The sequence below is a fragment of the Oreochromis niloticus genome, linkage group LG7 (assembly GCF_001858045.2).
Source record: "Oreochromis niloticus isolate F11D_XX linkage group LG7, O_niloticus_UMD_NMBU, whole genome shotgun sequence".
Classification (NCBI taxonomy): domain Eukaryota; kingdom Metazoa; phylum Chordata; class Actinopteri; order Cichliformes; family Cichlidae; genus Oreochromis; species Oreochromis niloticus.
In genome coordinates this window covers 30,921,455-30,949,216 of record NC_031972.2, presented here as the reverse complement: position 1 = coordinate 30,949,216, position 27,762 = coordinate 30,921,455, and the positions used below count along the sequence as shown (strand labels likewise).

The 27,762-nt window shown below is 38.2% G+C and overlaps 1 protein-coding gene across 1 annotated transcript in view; it reads left to right on the top strand.

Annotated features, from left to right (window-relative positions):
* The window catches only part of cacna1bb (calcium channel, voltage-dependent, N type, alpha 1B subunit, b), a 205,377-nt gene that overhangs the window by 119,023 nt on the left and 58,592 nt on the right, over positions 1–27,762 (top strand). Inside the window, exons 12-25 of the mRNA XM_025908900.1 lie at positions 1,251–1,340; positions 3,944–4,165; positions 4,257–4,369; positions 4,473–4,585; positions 6,193–6,324; positions 16,534–16,606; positions 16,895–17,012; positions 17,486–17,553; positions 17,973–18,079; positions 20,158–20,220; positions 21,058–21,099; positions 23,681–24,427; positions 26,664–26,839; positions 27,496–27,625. Of these exons, the coding sequence (XP_025764685.1) occupies positions 1,251–1,340; positions 3,944–4,165; positions 4,257–4,369; positions 4,473–4,585; positions 6,193–6,324; positions 16,534–16,606; positions 16,895–17,012; positions 17,486–17,553; positions 17,973–18,079; positions 20,158–20,220; positions 21,058–21,099; positions 23,681–24,427; positions 26,664–26,839; positions 27,496–27,625 (2,194 nt within the window). The remainder of the gene's footprint in view (positions 1–1,250; positions 1,341–3,943; positions 4,166–4,256; positions 4,370–4,472; positions 4,586–6,192; positions 6,325–16,533; positions 16,607–16,894; positions 17,013–17,485; positions 17,554–17,972; positions 18,080–20,157; positions 20,221–21,057; positions 21,100–23,680; positions 24,428–26,663; positions 26,840–27,495; positions 27,626–27,762) is intronic.

Genomic DNA, 27,762 nt, shown 5'->3' with positions numbered 1-27,762 from the left:
GGATTAACAGCGATAGTCTGAAGGAAATTTATTGAACCAACACACATACATATATGCACAGTGTTATTTGACGGTAAACTGATACACACACATTTAATACGCATACATGCTAATGATTCCAGCAAAATGACAGTAGTCAGCAGCGTTATTTCCCTCAATCAGTTACAAATGGAGGATTAAAACGTATGAGGCACAGCTTTAGAAAAACCACTCTGATGTTGTTGGAGCAGAAAATATGTATTTGGCATCCGTCAGATGAATGACAGGTATGAGCAGCGGAGCAGAGTGTCAATCATAGCTGCCCGTCTGGGAAAAAGACGATTATAAAACTCTTTATTCTGAAATGATTTACTAAGTCTTTCAATGATAAGAAATTGAGGAAATTAGCCTTTTTATAACGTACTCTACAGGCTGGATATTTCATTTATAGATAAAAGATGTGCGGCAGCTGCTTTCAATTACTTTCAAAGAACAGAAATTTGAAAAAAAAATAAAATATAACATCTGTTGCTTTTCTCACAAATATGGGGTTTCTTTAATTTAATAATTCGTGCAGATATCTCCTTGTTTTCAAATCAGTTTGGCTGTTTTTTGAGCTCCTATAGATGAATCATTATAAAATGCTTACAAACAAAGCAAACCCGCCAACCAAAACATATGTTATCTTAGTGCAGGTAGAGGCATTTCTTCAAAAACCGAGTTTTTACTGTTAACAGGTTGATATTTTCATAGCTGCTTTTTTCCCTCTCTGAAGAGGGAACAAAGGTTTCTGGGATTCAGTTACAGAAAGAGATTTGATGATGAAGAATTAGACTTGGAGTGGTCTCAAAGCCGTATTTATTTTCTCAGCCTGCTTCCTGCCTCTCAGCTGCTTTCCCGAGCAGATATGCAGGCGTTTGGATTTAATGAACGAGCCCACCACTCCAGCGGCACTGAAGTGGTCACATGACCCTCACATTCATGTCATGCTGGCGGTTTTTCATTCCAAGGCCGACTTCAAGCAGCAAGGCAGAAAATCTCCAAATGAAAAACGTGATTGATGCCTGCTATTCATAGCTCCCAATTAGCTCACCCATCTTCACCACACGCACACAGTTGATCCATTGAAAAAAGAAAATGCTAGCATTTCTTGGCATAATTACCTTCACTTTCACAGATCTGCATTAAATAATGCAGATGAAGCAGAACAGTTCCTACTGTATCCTTATATATATTATTGTCCTTTTACATCTGTGCTGTTCTCTTTACAGTCCTGAAGCGAGGCAAAGTGAAGAAGGGTAAAAACGACCTGATCAGCGCTGAGGAGGGGGAGGATCCTTTTGCAGACATCTCCTCTGTTGGTAAATCCTTTTTTTTTACCCACGTCCACCAGCAGGATACCCCTGACCTTTACATGCTGTCTATTCACAAACACGACCTTTACAATAAACCCCCCATAAAGGCTCATCTTCTAGAGTGAACACGTTCTCTGACTCTGTCACCTCCCTTTATCAGATCAGGATGCCGTGTCTCTGCAACATTTAAACACGAGGCCAAAGATCTTAATAATGTATATTGTTCTAGCGGCTCTCTGATTCAGAGACCGAATGTCTAAAGTTTCTCCCGGCTGTGGATCACCTTGAGGGTAAAGGAGTATAATTAACTTTTCTAATTAGACTGTTAAAATAGCAGGAGAATCACCTGCAGCATATTCAAATTATACTTTTTAATATTAATGGACTTCATGCTTCCCAACAAAGACAACATGTAATTGCTTGTCTGTGGGTTGGAAACAAGCATAAATGAAACCATTTAGCTGCCTTCATTTTTTTCCCCGTTATCTGATCTAATGACTGTTTTTTTGTTTGTTTGTTTCTTTTGAAAAAAAAAATTGCTGAGGGAATAGATGTCATATATATTCCATGTCTCATCTCACTGGTTTCACTCATAATGCCTGCAGTTCCGCTGCACAGCACAGAAGTAGTAGGTGTGCACAGTTTTAATGAGCAGCTGCAGGTAAATTTCAAGGAGTGTTTAGGTGATTTAATGCTTTGATTTCTGTCCCATGGGGAGATTTTTTTTTAATTTAATCAGTTTACAATCTTGGCCATGAACGATTTCATGGCTTGGGAGCAGATTTAAAAGTGTGTTAAATCTGTTCAGAGCACATTTGTCTGCCTAGTATAACAGTTAAAAAAACTACTTTTTAAAATTTTTGTGAGCTTAGCTCAATAGTTGCCCCCAAAAGAGCAGTAACTTACCAGTAACTTATTAATACCAGTAACTAAAAACTTAAAAAGACACACTGACGATTAGGATAATATAAAACCAGCAGTGCATCTTAAAAATGGATATAGCATGAAAATAGAACGTTAAAACAAGATTAATACAAACAGAACTGAGAGCCCTACCCCATGTTGCTCTAAAATCGCTCTATTTCTACATTGACCAAACCACAAAAGTATTATTTTATTGTGCATTCACTGAATCAGTTTTGTCCTTTCTATTGGTGTCATGTGCAAAAAGTCTCAGTCTCCATGAAGTGGTCAAAAGGAAGAATTACACCTCGAGCGAGTGTCCCTGTGCACCAGACAGTTACAGCTGGCTCAGTTTCCCTTCAATACTTGCACCTTTTTCCTAGTGACTTTCAGTTTCTTCCTTGTGAAGATAGATGTATCTGACTCGTATTCAGAGGAGGGCTTATGCATAATATTGGTGGTTTATGTCTGGGAGATTTTTTCTAGGGGGGTGTTTCAACTGCAATTTTAACCCCTTATCTGCTGTTAGAAAGAACGCCCTTACAACTATGCATGCGAAAACTGAGCAGCAGCAGGAGCTGAAGATGCAGCAGACGTGGAAAGTGAAAACCAAAGTGGTCCCTGCGATAATAGGAGCATTAGGGGATATTAGTAGCATTATGTAAACCCCAAACTGGAAAACTGGAAGAGTAGCTCCAGCAGATTGTAGGTACAACATTCAGGCCTGTGGTAAACAATCCACACATGCTGTGCAGAGTATCTCTCTGTAGGTCCAAATAAAGTCATCTGAACCTCAAACACCCTAAGACCAGTGACATTCGCTTTAGGGGCATAAAATTAGTATGTTACCTTATCTGTATTTATGGGTCTCAGTGGGTACATTGTGGTAAAGGAGAAGCAGTGGAGTACTTTAGTGACCTGACTGGAGCAAAAAAAAAAAAAAAAAATACTCATATACTCCATGAGTACAGACCTAAAATTTAAAAGAAAAAAACACTACATTTGCATCAAAACCTTCCTACTGCTCTGTCTAACCTGCATGAGCTGCTCATGTATAGAGGAGAGAGGTTATTTACAGAGAATTAACAGTGTCTTTAACACTGGGTTCATAAAGTCTGTTGTGTTTGTTTTAGTTGAAATTCTGAGTGCAGCTTTCTTAACCCGACAGAAGTAAACTGTTTATTTCTTCGAAGCAAAAAATCCCAATACACAGAAGCCTGAATATTTAATTACACCACAGCTGAAAGGGCAGGATGTGATGCATGCAAGCTCTTATTAGAAAACATTACTGTAAAAAAAATTATAACTCAAACCACACCAGCTTAGTTTATATGAGTCACAGAATGTGAGTATTTTATGAATGGAAGGCAGGAAACCAGTGTGCCAAACACATACCCATATCCATCACACAGTTCCTGTAAAACTACAGCTGGCTTAAGTGTTTATACAGATTTACCTTACAATAAAAAGATTTAATTTATGTCTAAAAGAGTAAGTAGGTGGATTATTATTTTCTCTATGATTGCTAAACGAAAGCCTTGTAAGCATTACAGCCATCTGAGTGTAAAAGCTAATTTTAAGATCACCAGGGGAAAAAAAGCAAAGGAAACAAACAGTGATTCATTGTGAAAACTGTGAATCTGAGAAATAATTAGACGCTGCACACTGACACATTTCCTTTCTCACCTCTTCGTCATCGTTTTCAGCTCCTCCTGGCTCTCCGTTTGGTCGGGCCAGTGTGAAAAGCAGCGGTAAGATGGACAGCTCATCTTACTTCCGGCGTAAAGAGAAGAGGATCCGCTTCTTCATCCGCCGCATGGTGAAGGCTCAGAGTTTCTACTGGATCGTCCTGTGTGTGGTTGGCCTCAACACACTCTGCGTGGCCATAGTCCACTATGACCAACCCGAGTGGCTTACAAGAGCTCTCTGTAAGTCTCAGAATAAAATGCACTCCTACATGCTCACTTATTCACTGCCTGTATGACTACTTTCTCTCTGTTTTGTTGCTCTGTCCATCAGACACTGCAGAGTTTGTGTTTCTGGGTTTGTTTCTGACTGAGATGACTTTGAAGATGTACGGCCTCGGAGTAAGGAATTATTTCCACTCCTCCTTTAACTGCTTCGATTTTGGGGTAAGTGTAGGCTGTAATCCAAGCTTCTGTTTGGTTTAATGGTGTCCTAAAATCAGAGCCACACACATCAGGTACTAACTTTACCTTCTCCTTTTGTCTTCAGGTGATTGTTGGCAGCATTTTTGAGGTGATCTGGGACATGATTAAACCAGGAGCATCGTTTGGTATCAGTGTGCTGAGAGCTCTGAGACTGCTTAGGATTTTCAAAGTCACCAAGTAAGTTCACTGTGTGAAACTACAAGCATATAATAAAACCATACATTTGTCACGGTTCTGGGTGATTTTGACCCAGCATTTTGAGTTCTTATGTTTTGGTTTGATTTTGCATTATGGGTTATATTCTGATTCCCTTGTTGTGCTTTGTTGATCATTATTATAAATCTATGTTTCAGTTTATCCTGGTTAAGGGTTTAGTTCATAGGTTTTGTTCTTGTGCCCTCGTGTTTAGTATAGGTTTAGTTCAGTGTCAAGTCTGCGTCTTTGTGAATTGTTCCCTGTTTTATTTTGAAGGTTTATGTCTTATATCAGTGTTTCTAGTTTCGCTTTCTCTGTCTCGTTAGGTCGAATTTCTCCCAGCTGTGTTCCCACCTGTTCCTTGTTCCCTCATGTGTATTTATAGTGTGTGTCCTCCAGTGTTCAACGTTGCGTGGTACCCTCAGATTTGCCTTTGTGTTTCCGGTCTCAGCTTTCATTGTTCAGTTTGTGTTTGCTCTTTGCCGGCAATAAAGCTGTGGTTTTTGAGTTGCTATTTTGTCTCGACGAGTCTGCATTTGGGTCCATTTGGCGCTGCCTGCCCGCACACAGAGCCCTGACAACATGCCTTCAATGCAGAAATGTTTTCTTTGTTTGAACTTTGCAGCCCTCCCAATATTATTCTGTTCATTGTGTGCTGCAGTTTAAATGAAAAATGGCTCCTTCTTGGTGTCATAAATCAGACAAAGTGGAACACAAAAACAGTATACAGTGCATAACTGTGAAATATACATAACGTTAGAGTGAGAAATCTTTTAAGGAGTATGTTTTTTATCACTTTGCCTTGACTTATAATCTGAACATTTAAAATGTGTGTCTTCAGGAAGCAATACAGGAAAACCTTTCAATGTATCATAAAACTGAAAGCACTACTTTACTGAGTAAAACCTGAATCTAGCTGAAAATTGTACTGCATTTATTTATATGGTTCTTATTGCACTCTTAAGGTCGTCCCACAGTATTTTTTTATTCTGACATTCTGTTGTATATTTATTGCTGTGCTTGACATAACTGTCCTGTTGTATGAGCTCTTCGGTTTGGGCATTGCACAGTCTGACCTTGGGTTAATTTATTGGGATGTCCACTCCTGCTAATATTGTGGCATTGTGCTAATACACACCTGCAACGTAACACTTGGACTCCATGTTTTCACTTGACTAGACCTGATAATAAACTTACCAATACATCTATAAAATAGTTTCTTACCAGAAGGTCCTAAATATTGAAGCTGTGTTCCTCTATTCTTTTCTGCCTTGCTTCCTGTACTGACAATCATGTCATAGTTTATACCTTTCATGTCATTAGATTAGCCTTAATCTTCTCATTCAGTAAGACTAGCAGCTGTACACCCTGACACACTGATTTGTTTTATGCCACCTACACTTCTTATTGCTATTTGTTCCACTCTGCCCTCCTCTGCTTTGGTTGTTCCTGATATGTGTATTTGCAAGATTTGTCATATTACTTCTTCTGTCTGTCTGAGTCTTCCTGTTTTGTTTTTTTGTTTTTTGTGTGTGTGCTCCAGTATGTACAACAATAATTTCTTCTTTTTGTTTGCTCTTTCATGTCAGATACTGGAACTCTTTAAGGAACCTTGTTGTTTCCCTCCTGAACTCCATGAAGTCCATCATCAGCTTGCTCTTCCTCCTTTTCCTCTTCATTGTGGTCTTTGCCTTGCTGGGGATGCAGCTCTTCGGAGGACAGTAAGTGATTTGTCCAACCTGATCTGCTCTTTTTCCTCCTCTTTCCAACCATTTATAATTCATCACACGAGCACCAACACAAACACAAATCCTCTCCTCTTCTACTTCTCTACTCATTTCCCCACCTGACCCTCCTTCTTGTGTATGATCCCTGGCCCAGCGTGGCAGTGGTGACAGACATGTTGACACAGCGGGTAGCTGGCAGATCAGCAGTAGTGACTGCAGCCCTTTGATATCACTCTCAGCAGGAGCTCCATGTCTTCTAACAACGGGAACACCTCATGATTCTGGGCTGGCTGCAGTTAATCAAAGGCCTGGCATCCGGCCCCGTCTGACTCAACTCATACACAAACATTTTACTTTCTCTCTCCTCACATATCATCTCACATCACACAAATACTGCTCTGGTCAGATGGTTTGCCTTTTTAAATCTACAGTACTAAAATTATTATTAAATCCTGTTGAGTGCTTAAAAAGAAGGTAACTGGATGTCTCTTGGCTTGTGAAGATATTTCACATCTCGTCCAAAAGGCTTCCTCAGCTCTAAAACAGCTGTGTGACCCAGGTGTTTAACCCAATGTAGGGGGCCCTTTGGAAGTATTCCTGAGGGTCATTGATCCCCTATTGATCATGTGAGCCGTCACAAGTGTGGATCATTGCAACTGCCAAGGTTTCACCAAGTGTAAATCTCTATATGTCATGGCCCTGCATTGTAGTTTTTGGACGTTATAGTGTTTGAATATTCTGAGTTGATTCTTGGTTTCATTTACCTCATGCTTTAAGTGTTTAGTGAGACTAATTCCTCCCTCAGTGTTTCCCTCATTCTCTTGTGTCTAGCTTCCTGTGTTGGTTTTTGGTGTCTCCAGTCTTATCTCCATGTTTATTTGCCCGTTTCACCGGTCTTGTCTCTGTCTCTTGCTCTCTCAGCTCAGTCATGTCCCTGTTTGGGCTTTGTTCTGTCCCTCCACTCTGTCGTGTCTCCGTGTCTGTTTTATCCCCAGCTGCTGTGTCTAGTCACTTGTTTTAGCCTCTGTGTGCACTCCCCAGCATCTCCTCTGTGTAGTCAGTTGTGTCTGGTTGCTGTCTCTCCATCTCCATCTTGTCTCTATGTTGCTCAAAAGAGTGTCTTTTCTCCACTTTTTTGAGAATGCCAAACTTAATTGAAATCTCTGTTACCTAAAGTCAGAGACCTGTCACTGGGATTAATAATATCCTACCTAGTTTGGAATACCGTATGACCCGGAAACTGACATTGTACATGAATTTATATAATATAAAGAATAAAAAATTTCACATTTTAAAGTCTAGAATGTTTAATCAACCAAGCGTACAACCATCCATCCATGTTTACCTGCTCATTCAATTAATGGTAGCAGGGACCTGGAGCCTATCGTGCATGTGTTGCACTGTGGGAGAATGCCAGAGCATCCGGAGAGAGAACCCATGGAAGCATGGGGAGAACATGCAAACACCACACAGAGAGGGGTCAGCTGGCTAGCAGGAGGCTGGCAGAAAAAAACAATCAAGTAGAACAATTAATCTCAGTGAAGTTATCCAAAGCACAAGGAAGCACCGTGCTTCCCAAGTGGGAATAAGCACAGACTGGAAAACCAGGGTAGCTGAGGCAGGGATTATATTTGATTGCAGACACGGATTCAAACGGTAGTGGCGAAAAACAATCAGAAAAAATTACACACAGTGATGTCATTTGGGAGACAAAAAAAGGTCTTGGTATTTCTGTGTCCACCGTTTGAAAAACATAGTAAGCAACACATGGAATAGTATTTCTTAACCATTCTTTTTATTTTGGAAAAACTGCACTCATTTGCTTTGTAATGTTCTTCCTCCAAGAAAGTTTAAACTGAACAACCAAAACACATTTAAAATGATATTTTAACCAAGTAGTGGTACATTATGTGATAAAACAAGTTTTTCATCAAAAACAGGCTTCTAGATGTATTTATCAGTGTCAGTGGTTAGTACTGTTGCCTCACAAGAAAAAGGAAAAGCCTAATGTGCTAGGTGACCTTTTTATTTGGAGTTGGTGTGTTCTCAAAGACTGATTGTTGTAAATTCGAGCGTGGATGAGCTGTTTGTCTCTCTGATGTCCCTGCCTTTTAGCAAAGTCAGCTGGGGTGACTTCAGTCACCACAAAAACACTGCTTTGCTAAGCAGTTAAAAAAACATGGATGGATTTATCTTCCTCCTGGTCAGGCATACCTAACTTAAACAAAAATTAAAACAAATAGATGAGTTTATAAGCTGTAGTGTTTAATAGGTTGGATTTTATGTCAGGTTGTCAGAGTGATGAGTCATGCATGATGTTATAAACGTTATAAATACACGTTTATTTAAAGCATTGACCTCAGATGGTTCAAGAATCTGTTCTCCATTGTATTCTTCTCCGCTCTGGCAGGTCATAAATACACTCAACTGAAATGCACAGACGGCCTTCATAAAAACCACAACTGAATTTCTTTGAAGCAGGAGGCTGTTGCCATGGCATCAAGCCTTACATCAGTCTGCAGCATCATTAACATCACATCAGTCTCTGGTGATGGACAAGTGTGAGATGAGTCTGACATCCACATGGTGCTTGTAGCCAGCTGAGCACACCAGGCTGAGCACAGTGTTCTCTGCCCACCATAACAACCATGCTATTGTTAATTCCCTTATTTGAACATTGTTACCTTTAAAAATGTGCCCAGGATGTTAAATATTTTTTTTGTGTTCATGAGTCTAAACATAGAAGTGGTTCAGTCGGGTCAGGTAAAATCTAAAGAAAGCCCAACTGTTCCTCAGACAGAGCTTCGTTTTAAATAAAAAGTTTTCAAACCTAAGTAGAAGACTGAATGGCCTTTTAAAAGGCAGCAGAAGTGCTTTGTTATACCCAGGCTTTATTTTTGGCTCAGAGATTATGTACTTGCTCTCAGAACGGTAAAAATTCTGAGAACTGAAAGATAAACAGCTTGAGGTAGAGGACTGTGTTCATCCTCCTGCTGAGACTCACAGGACATCGTTGACTGTTTTGCAAAAGTGATAAGCTCAAAAGTGCAGGATTTATTGTAATGCATTAATTTTTTGTTTTCTGTTGGCTGCTTTGTAGCTTTCAGTTTTAGAGGTACAGACCTTCTTTTGTTGATTAGCTCTGACTTTTTGTGGGCACAGGAGAGGTGGCATTTTTAAATTTTCTGCTCAGGCCCTTTTAAGTGTCCAGGATTGGTAATTGTACAGCCTTTCAAAACAGATACATCAAAGGACAATTGTTTACTCCCAACCTGTTTGACATTCCAGTTAATGAGTTTTTGGAACATTTTAAAAGACTTGGCATTTCATCAAAAAATTTAAAAGATTAATCTGCAATGAAAATAATCACTCGTGGTCAGTCAGTCCATCCAGGAATTTATAATGCTGCAAAGATGTAATGCGAATTGAAATTCACCTGTTCATCTTGCCTGTAGAGGCAAGTTGCACATTGACCAAGGTGGTTAGCAAGAGGAAATTCACGTGTTATGGTGCCACACCATTGAAACGTCTTTACTAGCTAATGCTAGCTGTGTTCCTCAGAGCAGTGAAAACAGTTCCAGCGGTAGCTTGCTTCGCCTCGCGTGCTATTCCCCATCAGTTTACTGTGAAAGATTTACAGTTTATCCACAACGTGCATGCGCAAATCACAAAAAAAGAGAGATGTTAAACAGTGACAGCTACAGTTTCCTATGAGTACAAAATAAGCAGAGCTTTGAGCAACAATAGACAACCGTGGTCACAAGATGACAGTGATCTAAAGGGTGGATGCAAACAGCTTTATGACAGCACTGTCCGAGATAAATAGAGATAAATTGCTTTTTTTTGCTTCATTTCAATCGATGTCTATTTTTAGATTTTAATTGTCCTGGCAGAATGCAACTGGGTTTTAGTAATAACTTATCTTCTGTTGGAAAGCTTGGCTAGAAAGGTACATTCTCAGCACCTGTGGCATAGGTCACTTATATAAGCTAATTAATTCCGAGTAACATTGAATTTCACTCACTGTAACTGAAGTAGAAGCTTTTGGTTGGGCCACACTGAAAGCCATTTTATTTGTCAGAGAACTGCATTAAAAACACCAAAAACATAATGGAGAAATTTCAGTTCAGTGACTCAAGCTTTCAGCGGTTAGGCTTAGTAGACGCCCTGTTTCCAACTGCTGTGTCAGCATTCACTCATCAGTCAAAGCTGCCACATCTCTAACTTTAACCCTTTGTAGTGTTAAAAAAAAATCAACATCTGTGCAGTCGAAGAGTCTGTTTGTTTGTTTTTTTGTGCCAGGCTGTACAGTAAACATTATTATTAACAAGGCGTCTATGGGGGCTGACTTCAGTTTAGAGCTTTAAGTGGACATTCCAGTTTTTTTATAACTTAAAGTTAACACATTGACACGGTTTCTTATCTAATAGCAGGAATCACCACTTATTTTATGAAAAAACTGAAATCAGATAAAAAGAAATAAATACTAAATCTTGGGTACTTTTTGATGACAAAAATTATTCAAAAATCTAAAATCCTATAATATGAAAATATTTTAGCTGCATATTTTAAATAGTCATGTGTTAACAATATCCATTGCCGTTATTTATACAATAAAAACCAGCTGTTGTTGTTGCTGTTGTAAATGATGTATGATGTAGGAGAGTGAGGGCATGAGCTTGTGGGGAGTTTGGCCTTCTATGACTCTGATTTAATGAAGTCTCCATGGACGACACATGGAAGCCAAACAGTGCGCTTCCAATCCCTATTATCAGAGTAAACAGAAGTCTGCACACAAAGGGGCAGCAGCAAAATGCAGCATCCATTCTCAGATTCCACTAATCCCCGGTGAACGAGGGGAAAAAAAGACAGAAGTGTGGGATGGAGAGAGAGAGTGTGTGGGTATAAAACAGGGAATGAAAAGAATAAAAAGAGGGAATACTGATATGATGTGAAATGGAGAAATTGGTGAAGAAAGCAGACAGGATGAATTAAAGACCAATCATTTCCCCCAAATTTAGGGTAATGATTTGTCACTTTTTATTCCAATTTAAAATCATCCTAACACAAATAGTGTAAAGTTATGTACCCGAAGCATGCATATATATATATATATATATATATAAAATATTATTATTTATATGATAAATTTTTTTTATATTATAAAATAACCTTGATCGAAATTTGAGATCAGTTTGAGGTAGCTTAGAGTTGATGGTTCTATTATTAAAAAAATAGATAAAGTAATTTGAAAATGCCGAAGTAACACCACAACAGGTCAGATTTTGTAGGAATTTTTTTTTTTTTAAATATTTAAAAAAAAATAATTTTACTAAATATGAGTATTTATATTGACCTTAAATTATCCATGACTGGTCAGAACCAAGTATACATGCATACAGCACACACACACACACACACACACACACACACACACACACACACGTGCCTACAGCTGGGTCTGCTCTTTTGCACCGACAGTCTCTTTGGTCACTGTCGGCGCTCCACATCCTCTCCTCATCTTAAAGTCTGTTCCTTTTCCTTTTGCCTCTCTTCTACATGTGGGTTTGACTTCCAAAAACATTTTTCCCCTCACATGTTCCACTCTGGTTTTTGCATGACATATCACATACTTGGGATTATATGGCTGTTAAAACATTAAATTTTTATACAAAATTGCAAAAATAATTGCATTTCAACTCAAATTTACAGTATTTGAACCCATATAAAGTAATTTTAGGTGAATACTTGTAGAATGCCTATTGGAAGCATTCAATGGGAGCTTGCTATATAATTCCTGAACTTTAATATGCATCTTGCTTGACTATCGCATGTAAACTTTGTCGGGATTATGCTGTCTTCTGAATTCTATTTTTTCAGAAATTGTTTATTACACCTTGATGTCGGGAGACATTCAAGATGGAAAGAATATTTACTTATATTTGATTGTAAATTTATAAAGAATTTTTCAGCTCTGTATATTTTGCTTTAAAACTCACCTGCAATTTTGTTCTGATTACTATTTTTTATTGTTTACTTTATGTTATTTTTTATTGTAAAGCACTTTGATTTTAAATGTTCTATATAAATGAAACAATAAATTAATAAATAAAATACTTTTTTGTGTATATAAAAAAAACTGGAGATCCATTCAAAGAAACAAAAACAAAATTTAGTAAGAAGCATTTTAACTGAAATCCAGGATGCCTAGAACTAAAGGTATCCCGGTTAAGGGCTTTCTACACAGGAAGCAGCTAGCAGCAGAGTAATGATAAGAGACATAGAAAGTCATTGATATTCAGTCACTTAAAGCAAAATCTATGCTGGCAATCAGTCGTTTATAAATGATATAACCCTGTTATATGTAGGATTTAAATGTTAAAATAATGTTGGCTGTACACAGCTTTACACAGTCTCTCACAGTTTAGTTTAGACGTTCAAATGTATTGACCAATTTACTAATATTTCTCAAAACTTTAAATATACCACTTAAATAATGCACATTTAATTTGTAAGTATCAACAGCTACCCACAGTGTGGTGTAGTTCTAACATAAGCATGGATATGTGGAATACCATGCACATTGCTTGCTTTCTTCATTGTTCATAATCAGTCACAACTGAAAAGCATTAAAGGTGGAGTAGAAATCACTCAAAGTATGGGTAGGAAAAGAAGTTGGGTTTGCTTAAAATGGGTATAGTGATAATTCATAAATCTGTTGCTATTCATTGGAACTCTGTTGCCATCTACATACATATACATTCACATAATTAAATACATTCAGTCCAGCCAGAACCTTGAACCCTCCACAAATACTGAGTCAGGTGCTGCAGGACAGAAATTTTAATAGCAAAATGACAAACATCCAAAATACAACCAGTTGAGTATCTGATGTGTTGTGCCCATTTTGCAGTGTGACACAAGGACTGGACACACGCATCGTCGACAGTTGAATATTTACTTACAATGTTTAATGCCACTCTGAGTTATGCAGCTTTCACACTGCTCAGCTCAGTTCCAGCTCAGCACACGCCGCTCCTCCAGCCCCGGCAGCTACTGAAATTGGGAAGGCATAGTTAGTGAGATGGAGGTCAGCTGTGTGGGTCAGCCATCCCTTGACACCACACCCTGAACTCACTGCTCCACCCCTAGCCTGCAGCTGAGCCACGAACCACACCCCGCTACATGCAGCCTGACTCAGTTCGATTGCAGTGCATTGGCATGTGACATGTGATCTGGCCACAACAGAATTTAATAAACCAGAAGATAAATGTGAAACCAGTTGACCAAATCCATCTTAAACTAATTTCTTTCTTTGCTTTTAAGAGGAAAGTTAAATATATAAACTAAGAAGAATTTGAAACTGGTGAATAATCATTTGTTTTCTCATATTAAAAACAATCACAAGTGCTAATTTTTAAAATAACATACATTTAAAAACAATACATATTTCCCATTATTTTGCCATGGATTGAAATAGTTTATTTTTTCTTTTATCCAACCTCAAACATTTCTTATACCTGCCTTTTTATTTTCATCATTAACTGAATGAAGTTCAAATGATGAATAGTAGGAATGCAGGTTATTTTCAGTTGAATGACCGACCCATCCTTATGCATTTCTGTGTCACTCTCTCATTGTCTTCTTTAGTTTCAAGACTGCGGATTCAGGTTTTGGCAGGTTTGTTGGGTCATGTGGGGGCTTTTTGCAAAGATTTAGAGTATTTTTGTTGAAACTGTGCATGTCTGATTAAAGTATGTCATTAAGCTAGAGCCTCTTATTAATGTCCATTATGTAGTTTCTAAATTGCTTCAGTGTCGTAGAAATCCAGTAAAGAGAACTGAATCCACTTTGGATCCATTATATCAGACATACATATTGGAGTCTTGTGTTTATCTTAATACTAACATACTTGCAGCAGAGAATAGCTTTAAAGGTTGTGTGGCAAGAAGACAGAGGCTGTACACAACAAATATGCTGTTAGTGAAGCTGTAAATACTGGAACTTCTCCCATTCTCAACTTTATCTTATATTCTTTGGTGATTTCTGTTGGTGCCTTTTCCGCATGTTCAGTTTTCCATTCAGGTTTTCTCTTTTCTTGAGCCCAAAACAGACTGGCACTTTCTGATGCATGCCAAGATGGCCATGTGTACTACTTTATGTGCTTCATACAAGTTACTTTAATTTTGAGGTGATGAAGCATGGACACAACCAGGCTACCTCTTGTCATTTAGCACTTCTTCTGTGGTGTTTTAAGTGTTTTAACAAAAGAACTGAAATCAGCTCTTTGGTGAAGAATTGTGTCAAAGGAAGAAAAATGTTTACTTCACATTTTACTTTATCTGCTTAACTTTTTTGATGGTTAACATGGCATGTGAATTGGTTGATTTGCTTGTGAATACAGCAAATGTAGCAGTGTGTTTTGGACTTAATAGCCGTGACCTTTGGCTACCTGGTGACCATTATGTCCTTCTGTTGCATGTCCCTCCTCCCATCCTTCTCTACAAGCCTTTATCAATACAAAACACCCCCCCACCACTTGATGTAAGAAGACTAAGCTCTCCCTGGATCTTTAAAGAAATCCGAAAAACCTACTCCCATCAGTGTATTGTGCTTCTGTCTTTGTGAGGACGTGTGAGTTTTAGACATTTTTGGAAGATGTGTATATTTTGTATGAACATTAATTCAAAGAGCAGCTAGAGCAAAATATGTAAGGGTAAATGCTGGCATTTGATTTTACCTACAAAAAGGTTGGGAGTTAAATGTTTAGTTTTTTTATGATCAAAGAATAAGTAAGGATGGTGACAATGCATCATGTAGCATGTTTAATGGTAAGTTTGGTAAACTGTGGAAAATTTGCTTGTGTAAAGCTCGTGTAAAAGTGTAAATTAGTTGGAAAAAAAAGAAGGTATTTTACACTCTACCATTACATAAGTACATAAAAACAATACAACCCTTGTCTACTGAGAATCATTACAATGAACTAGAAGCCTACAGAACTCAAAACAAAAACTGCTGTTAAGAGCCATGCACACTACAGCAAGAGCATTTATTAAAATGCATTTTTTTTATTTATTTTATTATGTTATTTCATTTCCCTTAATTACTTCAGCTGGCCTCCTCCTACCTTCTGGCCCTTGATCCACTACACTGGCTGCACTGTCTGAAGTTATGCCTTGGCTATGGCTGACAGATAAAACTAGCCAAATAAATTCCAATCTAGCCTACAGAAGGTTGCTTCTGCAAACGTGTAAAAGAGTTGGATTGCCAATGAATGCATTCATGTTTTAATTGAAAATGATAGCTGACTGGAATGATACCTGCTGGAAATGAAGCTCTGGGACCTTGAACATGCCACTTTTTGTCTGCTGAAGCTGTTAATTTTCAATTTACTTTAACAGATGTCCCCAGAATCACTCAGAATTAAAGTTGTAGATTTTTTTTTCTCTTAAAAAACTAATAAAGTTGTTGAGCATCATTGTAATTTATTACTTTGAGCCCTGGTGTCAGTATTACTTGCTATTTAAATTTATTAATTTATAAAAATGTAATTGTGATCGTCACCTTTTTAGCAAAAGTCAGAGAATATTTACACAAGATTAAAAAAAAAACAAAATAAAAAGCTTTCACTCCAAAGAACCACAAACAGCCACAAATATATAAATGTATAAATGTTGTAAGGCTTTGAACATTCCCCAGTTCAGAGATGGCATACGGAATCCAGTCTGTCTCTTGATCTGCTGTCAGTTTGTTGACAGTTTCAATAGCAAGGTCTTATGGATAAATGAAACAACAAAAGCAATATCCATGTTATTATAAATTGCATTTATCCTTTAATTGTTGGGATCAGAAAATGATCATTGAATGTCCTCACAGGTATAGAAGTACAAATGTGTGTGTAAATGTGTGTGGTGGGGTGGTGGGGGTGTTGCAGATGGGAAACAAAAATGAAGAAAATGATCCAGTTGTGACTGCAGTGTGAATCTGTCCTTTTTTGTGCTCTCATGTTTCTCATGTCCTGAAACATGTATCGTTCCTCACAGCTTTCTGTTTTTTTTATCCCATTAATCCAAGTGACTTTCCTGAACTGCAGGTAGAGCCCATTAAGACCTGACTGGAACCTCATTTTTAACATTTGCTCTAATGGTTTTTTGTTTTTGTTTTTTTTCAGTTTGTAATTATGTTGTTGTGAATCCTTTTTAGGTTTAACTTTGAAGATGAAACCCCAACAACAAACTTTGATACCTTCCCAGCAGCCATCCTCACGGTGTTCCAGGTAAAACAAACATTACACATATGTGCGCACTCACGCTTCCCAAACGAGAACAAGAGCATATTGACACTATGGAAAAATAAAGTTTGTTATCAGTCATTTTAATTAGAGCAAATGAGGGGTCTGCATACCTCTGTGTGCCCTAATGAGCTCACTGATAATCCTTCAATTAGCCTGTGCTCATAAGCCCTCACTCTGTAAAGTAATTTAATTCTGCGCTCTGTGAGATTTGCATGCTCCTTTACAACCTGCCGACGGCCCCAGCCTCGCTCTGACTCTCGTTTCCCTCAGATTCTGACTGGCGAGGACTGGAACGCAGTGATGTACCACGGGATCGAGTCTCAAGGAGGCGTTCGCGGCGGCATGTTCTCCTCCATCTACTTCATTGTCCTCACACTCTTTGGAAACTGTATCCTTTTTGACATCACAGCATACCCGCAGTCAGAAGCAGTGCCCATCAAATACAGAAAAAATGTAAATACCGACCTTATCAACAGTAAACCATTATATTTTCTTATACATGTAAATGAAATGTTATTACAGGGATGTTTTACTTTGGATCATGCTACAGCCAACTCATGTTAAAAGTTAAGTCTTTCAAGCTCGTAAATATAGGCTGAAATAGGAGTGATTTCTCTAAAAAACAAAGGTGATAAAAGATGAGAATTTTTTGCCAGCTAGCAGTGAGTTCTTACTCTGTCAGCCTTCAAGCACTCTTGTCAAGATCCCAACTTGAGGTGAAAAATTAGGCCCTGCTCTGTCAGGTAAACTGACAGATCTATTCAGCATCAATTTTTCAGATTGCTACTAGTTTGGTGGGAAAAGCCAATGAATACTTAATCTGTCCAACTGTTGTTGCTCCTGAGTGCCGTTGTTATTCAGACACCCTCCTGAATGTCTTCTTGGCTATCGCCGTCGATAACCTTGCAAATGCACAAGAGCTGACGAAGGTAGGCGGGAAAACCAACCCAGCGGAAAAAAAACAAAACAAAAAAACCACACTTGCCAGATGTTGATTTTTGGCCGCGAACACAGTAAAGTATGATTCATCCTTTACTCCTTGAACAAATTTCAGTGTTGCTGAGACACCTGGCAGAGTGAGCTTTTTCAGCAAGCTTTTCCTGGGTTTGATGTGATCCTATTTTCATGGCTGTGTTCGGTTTATATATGGCTGAAAACAGATATCAGTCTTGGGTAAAATTTCGACAATATCAGATGACACAATTAAATTCTGATTGACTTTTTTTTTCCCTAAACAAAGGTCATGACTGCCTAATCTGATTTTGCCCAGAAAACTATGGAGATCTGTTGCAATAGTAATATATTCCTATTAAGCACAAATTAATGTCCTGGTTGTCACTGGCTGAAGGATGAAGAGGAGCAGGAGGAGGCAGCCAATAAGAAGCTTGCTCTGCAGAAAGCTTTGGAAGTGAAAGAAGTCAGCCCGATGTCAGCAGCCAACATTTCGATCGCTGCGTAAGTTTCTCTTTCCCCAGACAGCAGCTCTGTTCAGTCCCACACGGAAATAAAACTGTGTGATATCTCTCCGTAGGTTCTTCCCTCTCAGTCTGACATGTCTGTTTGTATATTTGTACCCTGTTTGATTTGTCTGTGTTCTGAACTTCTCATCCACCCCCATTAAGACAGTGCCCCTGTGGTGTTTCTTATTTATTACACCCTACTCTTTACCCTCTTTAGTATTATAGGCAATTAAGGAAGCTTCAGTGAGTAATACATGTGAGTTTCCACTAGCAAATTTCATGATATTTTTTTTTAATTTTGCCCTTGAATGTTGCTACCTGCTGCTAAAATAGCATTTTATAATCAAAGCTGTTGTTTGATTATGACTTACAAATGATGCAGCTCTCCATTCTTCATCTTTAGATGATAATATCAGTAGTATTTTAGATATCGTGTTCCAGTTTTTTCTCTGTCAATAATAAAGTTAGTAAGTAATGATTAGCAGAAAATCTCGAAAATCAGCGCAGATACTCGATGTGATACTCAAAGTTTTCACAGGATTCTGCAGTCTTTGGAAAACTAAGTACACTGTTAGGAATTAAGAGTGAAAGAAGTATAAATAAAGTTGGGCACTGCTAATAAAATTCAAATGCAAATGACTTGAAAGTTTAACAGGTTGCTGGTTTGTGTTAACACAATGTCACAAAAATTACACAATTGGTCTTCCTAGCAAATTCAACCCATGGCCAGACCATGCAATGCTCAGAGAAACATAAAGAAGTCCAAGAGCTACATCTTAGACTCTATACGCCTCACTTAGCACATTAAACGTTAAAGTTAATGACAGTAAACTTGGAAAAAGACTGAAAACGTGTGACTTGTTTGGAAGGGTTGCCAAGAGAAAGCCTCTTTTCTCTAAAAACCACAGCAGCATGGTTCTCGTTTGCAAAGCTGCATCTGAACAAACAACAGGACGCCTGGAACATGCTCCTTTGGATAGATGAAAGTGGAGATGTTTGAATATAATACACAGCGCACACAGTCTTTAAATGCTACATTTTTGAGCTTAAAACTTCCGTTTGTTTCTGTGTTGTTGTGAACAAATTATGGGTTCATTGCATTTTTTTATGTGGTCCCAACTTAAAACCAAAGCAAGACACATGAGATACTCATAAAGAGCGAGTAAGCTTAATCATAAACGGTGAGACATGAAGACTAATATTAAGCATGATGACAGAGACAGGGCAACACTGAAAAAAAATGAAGAAACTCAAAGTGGCACAAGAAAACCAAAAGAACCCAAACGGTTCAGTTATTCATAGCTATAAATTATCATGTCTCACTGTATTTTCCCATCTTATTCACTAAAACAGCAACAATGCATTGTCTCTGCATTGTGTTCGTGCGTGATTGTTTCCACTTGTGTGTTAAATAATTCTGCATAGGTCTTTTTGTGATGACATTACTTTTTAATTCATTTGTAAAACTTGCTCCTTAATTGCCGTCGTCCTCACTAAGAATGAGGTCAGTTAGAAAATTATTACTGCCGTAAATCCCAGGCTAGCCGACTTGTTCCCCATTACACTGCTCTTAGTGTTATCATGTGGCCCTGTGCGTTAGTTTCAGCATTGTCAGACATGTTTAGTTTGTGCATTGAACAGTGTGCTAACACAAAAAGTCAGTGGGCTCGTAAGAAACTCTTTATTTTTACTATCTGTGTTGAATGTGCTGTTTCAGAGAAACTCAGGGTTTCATTACAAAACTGAAGACAATATCTAAGAATCTTCATTTGAAATAATGTTAAATATCTAAATATGTTTAAAACTCTACATTTCATTGTAAAATATAAGATTACATTTTTCCTCTTCATATGTTTTGGATTGAAACTCCTGAATGGTTTTCAGTTTCAGTTTTCGTCATAAAAAAGTCACACGTTTTTCCGTTGCTGTTGTGTTATTGAAGTATTTGCACAGATTAGTCCTTTGCTGTAACACAGAAGGCAGGGGGCAGGTGGACTGTCAGTCTTTTGTCCACCTGCCCCCTTCGGATTGTGTCTCATTTTTTTTTCCTTTGTTTTTGTTCTGCATGTACAGTTTTGTAAAGCAAAATCGAGATGCACTCTCTCGCAGGTCGTCCATCAGCAGCATTCAGTCACCGTGAGTTATCACTCTCTGTTACAATATTCTCCTCCTGGTCTCCTCTCCTCTCCTGTTTCCTTTCCTCTTCGCCTTCTCTTCTAGTCTTTCATCCCTTCTGTCTCCTTTCTTCTCTGCAATTCATTATTTTTTTCCCTCTTTACATCTCTTCATGTTCTTGTATCCTCCCACTTTTGGACAATCTGTTCTTTCCTCTCTCCTCCAGTCCTCTCTTTTCCTCTCCTTTCCTCTGCACCTTCATAAAACTAAATTGTGTTCTGTCATAACTTCGTTGCTAGTGAAGTGAAATGTATTTATGGTTCTTCTTTTTTAAGTCATCGATACTGCACTACAGCAGATGGCACACGGTGCCACTGTGGTTTAATTTTGACTGTAAACTGTAGACTGTTGTGCCTCTGCATAGCCTTTGGTGCCTACAGTAATAGATCTTCAGCTCTGTGATGTGAATAATTTGTCTATAAATGTTTAATTTCTCTGCTTTGCTACTACCACAGGCAGTTTGGCATTTCCATTCTATTTGTTATTGTAGACTCCAGGCTGTCACTAAAAGAAAAACACAACAACAGCCAGCTTTTGCTCTCCTTCCTGGTGATCTGCTCTCTTAATTGATTACGGTGCTGCTGGAAGGCCATCACACCTCTTCTAGTTAACACTGGTTTCTTATAAGGACTGCTCTTCTTGTGTTTTTGAGTGTGCATGTGCTATGTCACAATATCTCACCAGTTACTGTAGCATTTCTAGCTTTCATTTCTGCAATCGCCTACATGTATTTTGGTAGTTCACCTGTCTGTGGATACCTGTCCTGTCCTGTCTTCTGTTTCCCTGTCTGTCTCTTAGGAGTTATACTGTCTACTCCTCTCCCGCTCGATGTGTCTTGAGGTACAGGTGATAAAATGGAAATAAATGACCTAACCCATAAAACTCACAAATCATATTGTGAACAGGAGCAATATGCATTACATTGATGATAACAGGAATATTATTACATTAAATGGATGCTCTATGTCTGATTTTTTTATTTTGAGAAATAAAAAAAGCTCCCATTTCGCCCCATAATTATTATCTCAGATCATCTTCCCCTAAACTCTGCTATTACCCACCGCATGATTTCCCTGCCTGAACCATTTGCACATGACTCGGGTCACCCTGTGCAATGTCAGTGAGGCATGCCATATTAAGAAGTCCCGGTAAACGTTTTGATGTTGTCTGCTACAACAGCTGTTCTAAGTTTCACATCATGGTTGAAAAATACTTCTAAAATAAAAGTTTTAGTAGTAGCTGTAGTATCTTTCTAATAATTGACAAAACAAACTTATCTTGCATGTGGGAAGAGTTAAAAAAAAAATATCCCTACAGATTACATCGTTATAGTGCAAGACTCCCAAAGTCCTGTACAAATAAAATAAATTCACCATGCAACACACAATGAGACAGGAATAAATTAGCATGTATGTATGTATGTATTAATATACAAATATGTGCTTTTTATTTGGAATACAGACATCTGATAGTACTAGAATTAATACGTTGTGTGCACAAGTACATCAATCTGTAAGGTTTCAAAATCTGAAATTCCAGACTTTTAATCAAATGACGTTGTGATAAATAGCAAGTATCAATATTTATTTATTTATACTTTTTTATTTGTAAGAGAGGATTCACTGGAACTACTAATGTATATGGAAATGTATGCACACCTCATGACAACGTTAAAATGACCAATGTTACTGTTTTAATAAAATTTACTGACGTGAGTTCTTTAAAGATAGTTTTGGGAAAATAACACAAACCCAACAATTCAGCCAGTGTACATGCTAAATAATAGGCATATCAAAGTTTTGACCCTCTCATTTTATTTTAATTTCTGACATGCACCACCATGCAGCAATACTCAATATAACTTGTTCCACAAATTTACAAAAGATTCTTAGAGTTGTTAGGGGCCTCTAGGGCATCAGGGGCCTTATAATCTATCCATATGTGGTAATTTCATTACTTAGAGTCTTGGGGAGTAGCTAGGAGGGATAGATTACTGTACATGTTCTTGTTTAAAGGACTAAGCATGCTCGGTCTGTGCGCAGCAATGATAGTGAGTTGGCTAGTTTGTAATACAATAACAATAATACATGCCCATATTATAATACAGGTTTCTAAACCTGTGATTTACGTGTTATGTGGTTGCTAGACAACATGATGACCTCACAATATGCAACATAGATCTTTTAGGGGTCTAAGATGTAGCTGTGGTAGGGTTTGTAGCTCAACTCCTGATCGTGTAGGAGTTCATGGACAGAGAGACTAGAATTTGTGTATTTTAGTAAGATAAATATCTGTAAGTAAATGCTCAATTTATGAAATTAGTGGAAAAAAAAAATCTCATCTTATTGGTTGTTACTTTCAAATCTGACCTCTGGTATAAACTGAGTACCTGTATTAAGTTTGAAATAGTTGTACATGTGTCCATTAATCATTATAAACCTTTTTTTTGTTGTTTTTTTTAGCAAACACTCACCTGAGTGAAAAAACTTTCTTTGAGCATATAAAATACTTTTATAAAATGTGCAAATCTCTTATATACCACAAAAAGCCTGCTTGTAGTCTAAAAGAGAACGACGCCTTAATAACAACATGTGAGATTTATGCTTTGCCCCTATTCAGCCATACCAAGAAGAAGTGAGTTAGATTAGGGAAGAAAATTTTTACTCTGTGATTAAAAAAACCTGCATAACCCATTTTATAGTCAGAGATTTATAATGTAATTTCACAACATTTAAAAGCTTAAAAGTGTAATATAAGACCTAAGAGAATGGTAAGAGAATTAAATGTCAAAATATCCAAATTAAGAATAAGGATCTCCCATTTAAACACAAAAATAATGCTTCATGTTTATGAGGACATAGAATTATTTTCTGAATAAAATGCGAGTAAAAGTTTATTCATTTACCTCATTAGTCATTAAAGAAAATGTACCTGGTACAAACATATCAGGTAAATTTCATTTAACAAAACTCCTTTAAATATAACTGTTTACATTCTTTAACAAAATGACATGAAAAATGTACATGTCATCGAATGACTTAAATTCAACATTTTGCCGATAAATAGATATTTTTTGAGTGTATGCTGTGTGAAGACACTGTGTACGAAGACTGTAAGAAAGAAAACTGTAAGAAAAATTGTCAAATTTTTCTATGTTAGTTTTGAGATACATATTCATGCATGGTAAGTAAACGTTTCACCATTGCACACATCTGTGCTGACGCATCCATAGGCTTGTTTCTAACTCACTTATCCAGGGTCATTTTAAAAATAAATGTTAGTATTCGCAGATGACAGTGTGACTATGGATGAAAGTGTGGATTGTAATGTTCACCTCATAAAGTAGAGCTAACCGTGTTATATGTCATTATTTATTGCTGTTCCATGATCTTTTCCTGTGGGTTTTATTCGATGTTTGCAGCAAAGAGCAGCAGCGTTCAGCGAAGGCTATGTCAGTGTGGGAGCAGAGGACTAACCAGCTTAGGAGACATAACATAAAAGCGAGCAGCGAGGCCCTGTACAACGAGCTCGACCCCGATGACCGCCTATTGATGTCCAGCGCCCTTCATCTGCACCCCGACATGAAGACTCACCTGGACAGGCCCCTTAGGGTGGAGTCCAAGAATGGAGACAAATCCAGCAGGGCCCCCGAGGGAGGGTGGGAGGAGGCAGGGGATCTCCGGCAGGATGACAGCTTTCACCCACACTCCAGGAAGCATCACCACCACCACGACAGGAGCGGGGAGAGCAGAGATGAAGGAGATGTCCGGGGAGGGAGGCACCACACCCATCACAGCAGGAGCAGAGATCACAATGCTGATGGTCCACAGACAAAAGAGAGGAGAGGGGAGATGAGTCACAACCGCAATGGAGGGCAGGGGCACAGGCACCACCACCACCAGGCCGGCTCCCCTGAGGAGGAAAATAATGACCTGCGGGGAGGAGGAGGAGATAATAAGGGGCATCACCACCATCACTCACATCGTCCACCTAAAGAGGGGAATGGGATGTTGGCAAATGGTGCACAGTCAGAGCGAAGGGGTAGAGGGGGAGGTGGAGGAGATAGTAATGGAGAGAGGAAGGACCGATGCTCTCGTACGGGCAGAGCTCAGACAGCTCTGGGTGGAGATGACTCTAAGAGGAACAAGAACGGAAACAGAGGTTACAGGTAAAACTGCAGATTTTGTTGTTCATATAAAATGCTTAATTTTCAAAAATAATGACCTAATCTTTCAACCTAACCAACACACTATACTAATACACTTTATTTAAGTCGTAATGTGTCCAAATAACTTAATTAGGTGTATTTACCTCAGAATATGTCATAAATTATTGATTGACTAATGATTATCTCGTTCACTGGCTGTTAGTTAGTTGTGACGTTTGATGATTACTTGACATCTTATGTGTAAACAGTGATAAGTAAGAATATATGAAATTTTATAATACATTTTTTTATAATACTTCTTCATCCCATTCACTCCTCTTCTTTCCATTGCTTTGCTTACAAACCTTAGTGCAAATTTTGCTTTGTTATTGCTAAATGTGTAAATTAATAACTGTTTTCCATGTCAAGTTAAAAAGATGATACAAGTCTGTGTCAGTGTTGCAAAAAAGTGAGTTTTTGGAGGTTGAAGTTCTGATTGCGTCTCAGACACAGACAACAAACACCAAAGTGCTTTTGCTTTTTTTATTGTAATTTTCTGATGCAATGTGTTTTGAACAGAAGTTTTTATTATTGTTGGTTTCATCAGCACGTTTAATATATTACTGCTCCCAACTACAAACTGCAGCTCAGTAAGATTACATTTTCGCTCCGCTTCCCATTTCTTCATTCCACATCCATGACAACACTGTTTCTTTTTTTTTGTAAAGCCAGTTTTAGACAACAAACTATCTGAGTGGACATTACCAGCACTCCATGTGCCATTAATGGCCTTTACTTGTGATTCTCATTTGATGCCTGACCTTGAGTCAAGTCAAATAATTAACTCCACCAAAACTGGTTTCTAAATAAGTTCAGCAAAAACTAAGAAGACAGAGTTCTGCTGTCAGGTGTAGCTTCAATATGTCATAACTTAAAAAAAACATTAATCCACTTTGAATGTCATCTAAGGAGCGTGGAAAGAAAGCAACCTTTTCCCTGTGTGTGGGACAACTCCCACTAGGGTATAAATACCTGGGACTCTCTGAGAGGTGAAACCTCTTTAAAAAAATTAAAGGAGTCCAGCTGCTTTCTTTCCTGGATGACTGAGAGCCTACACAGACACACTTTGACTATCTTGTTGTAGATCCAACTTTGAGGCCCATTTGCAGCCATCATCACTCCATGGGCGAATTGATCTTGTTAGCACATCTGCAACCTGGGTCAAATGGTTTTAGTTTGGGTTTGATTATAGTTTTACATCTGCCTCCACAAAAATGTACGCACCCTGTCATTGTATTTTTGTTCTCAGAAATTAGTAAAGTTTATTCCATTGAAGAAATGACAAAAACTTAGATTTATTCAAGAAGATCTATTACCTTTTTCACAAAAAAATCACAGTGTGGCTTTTATGGTCTGTATTTACTAAAACTGCCAGTTGAGGACCTGTGAGTCACCTGTACTTGTCCTTTTATTCACGCTGTTCAATGAAATGTTATTTTTTTCTCCATATATTTGTCTTTCTTGGTCGTGTTTGGACTGTAATCAACTGCACAAAGACTGATACTTCAGATTAGTGGCTATAAAAACAGTTGGTGCTTGAGACTCTTGCAGTCATGTGAATAATAAGTTTTCACAGAACTCTACGCAGTCCTGGCAGAAATAAACAAAACAAGAGGTATATCTTAGACTCAGATTGTTCTGATTGTTTGGGGTTCCCAGGAGAAAGCTTCTTCTCTCTAAAATGAACATGGCAACAAGGCTTAAATTTGAAAAGCTGCATCTCAATAAACCACAAGAATGCTGGAACAATGTCAGATGACACCAAAGTGGAGGTCTTTGTCCACAATGCATAACACCACATTTGGAGGAAACCAAACACAGCATATCAGCACAAACAGCTCATAACAGCTATCAAGCACAGTGGTGGAGGGGTGATGATTTGGGCTTGTTTTACAGCCACAGGATCTTTACAATATTTTGAACTGAACAAGAAGTCAGACATACAACAGAGCGGCTGAAAAATAAAAGAAACAAGTTGTTGCAATAGTCCAGTCAGACCTCAACCCGATTACAATGCTGTGGTGGGGCCGTATGAGAGCTGTTCATGAACACCTGAACTTATTTTATACACTGATGCTACATGAAATTTGTGTTTTTAGAGCTACCTTGTGCTGCTTTGCACAAAAGGGAAAGGAAACAAAGTTTGGGGATTTTTTTGTTTTGTCTTTTTTATACTAAATCCATCTTTTTTCTCCAGGGAGATGGAGCCAGACGCTGAGGAGGACAGCCTTACCTGCAGTCCTCAGCAGCCTACAGAGGATGCTGACAACCAGAAGAACTCGACTAGGGCCAGCCAGGCTGGCCTCAACAGCAATGCTATCCACATTCCTGTCACCATCACTGCCCCGCCTGGAGAAACAACCATCATACCCAGTGAGCATAGCGTGTTACTGAGACGGGAGGTGGGGAAGGATAGGGAGGTTAAACATATTTGTGTTATATTAGCTACTTATCACTTTGTTGCAAAGTTAAATCAAAAGTCACCACATCTCGTGATTAGCAAAGAATCAGATGAGTGAGTAGACTTTTATCACACATATAAAAGCAGCCAAATATCCTAAAATACAAAATGAGTTGTCAAACAGCACAGTTTTATATCAGCTGACGATGAAGCCCACACGCTGTGAAAAAATCTACTGCTTGTGTTTGGATGACTTTTTTTTTTTTTTTTACCTTTTTTAATCTGAAGGAGGAAAAAAGAATATTTAACTTTTTTATTCAGAAATACTGCGTCTCTTCAAGGTGTCTGTAAAAGTATGTGTACTTGTTTGCGAGCTAAGTTAATATTCTTCCATGTGCGAAAAACAGTTTTTCATAACATAGCTGTCACACTTAGTCTTGACCCTGCAACCACGATCTTATGAGAAATGTCTAATTAGTGAAATGATGTGTTGTATATTTCTGTGAAGCGCAGCTATAAAATGCCTAAAGAAACTAAAAGCCTGCATTTAACATCCAAAGAAAATACCTCACTTGTTACGGTCTGTGCTTCTTTGAGCTAAATGAGCGTATTTGTTTTTGCACATCAGTGAACAACATCGACTGTGACAACCTCCAGCTCAGTGAGGAGAAGAAAGATCTGGAAGAGGACGAGGCAGCTAATGGGCCTCGGCAGATCCTTCCCTACAGCTCAATGTTCATCTTTAGCCAAACAAACCCGTAAGTTACAACTGCGAGGTGACTCAGCGGACTGGCGTGGGATTAGCATAAACAGCATATTGAGAATTAAAAGCTTTAAATGATTTCATTCAGACTCCTCTTTAAAGCACTGAAACAGTCAGTGGTTTACTTATGTC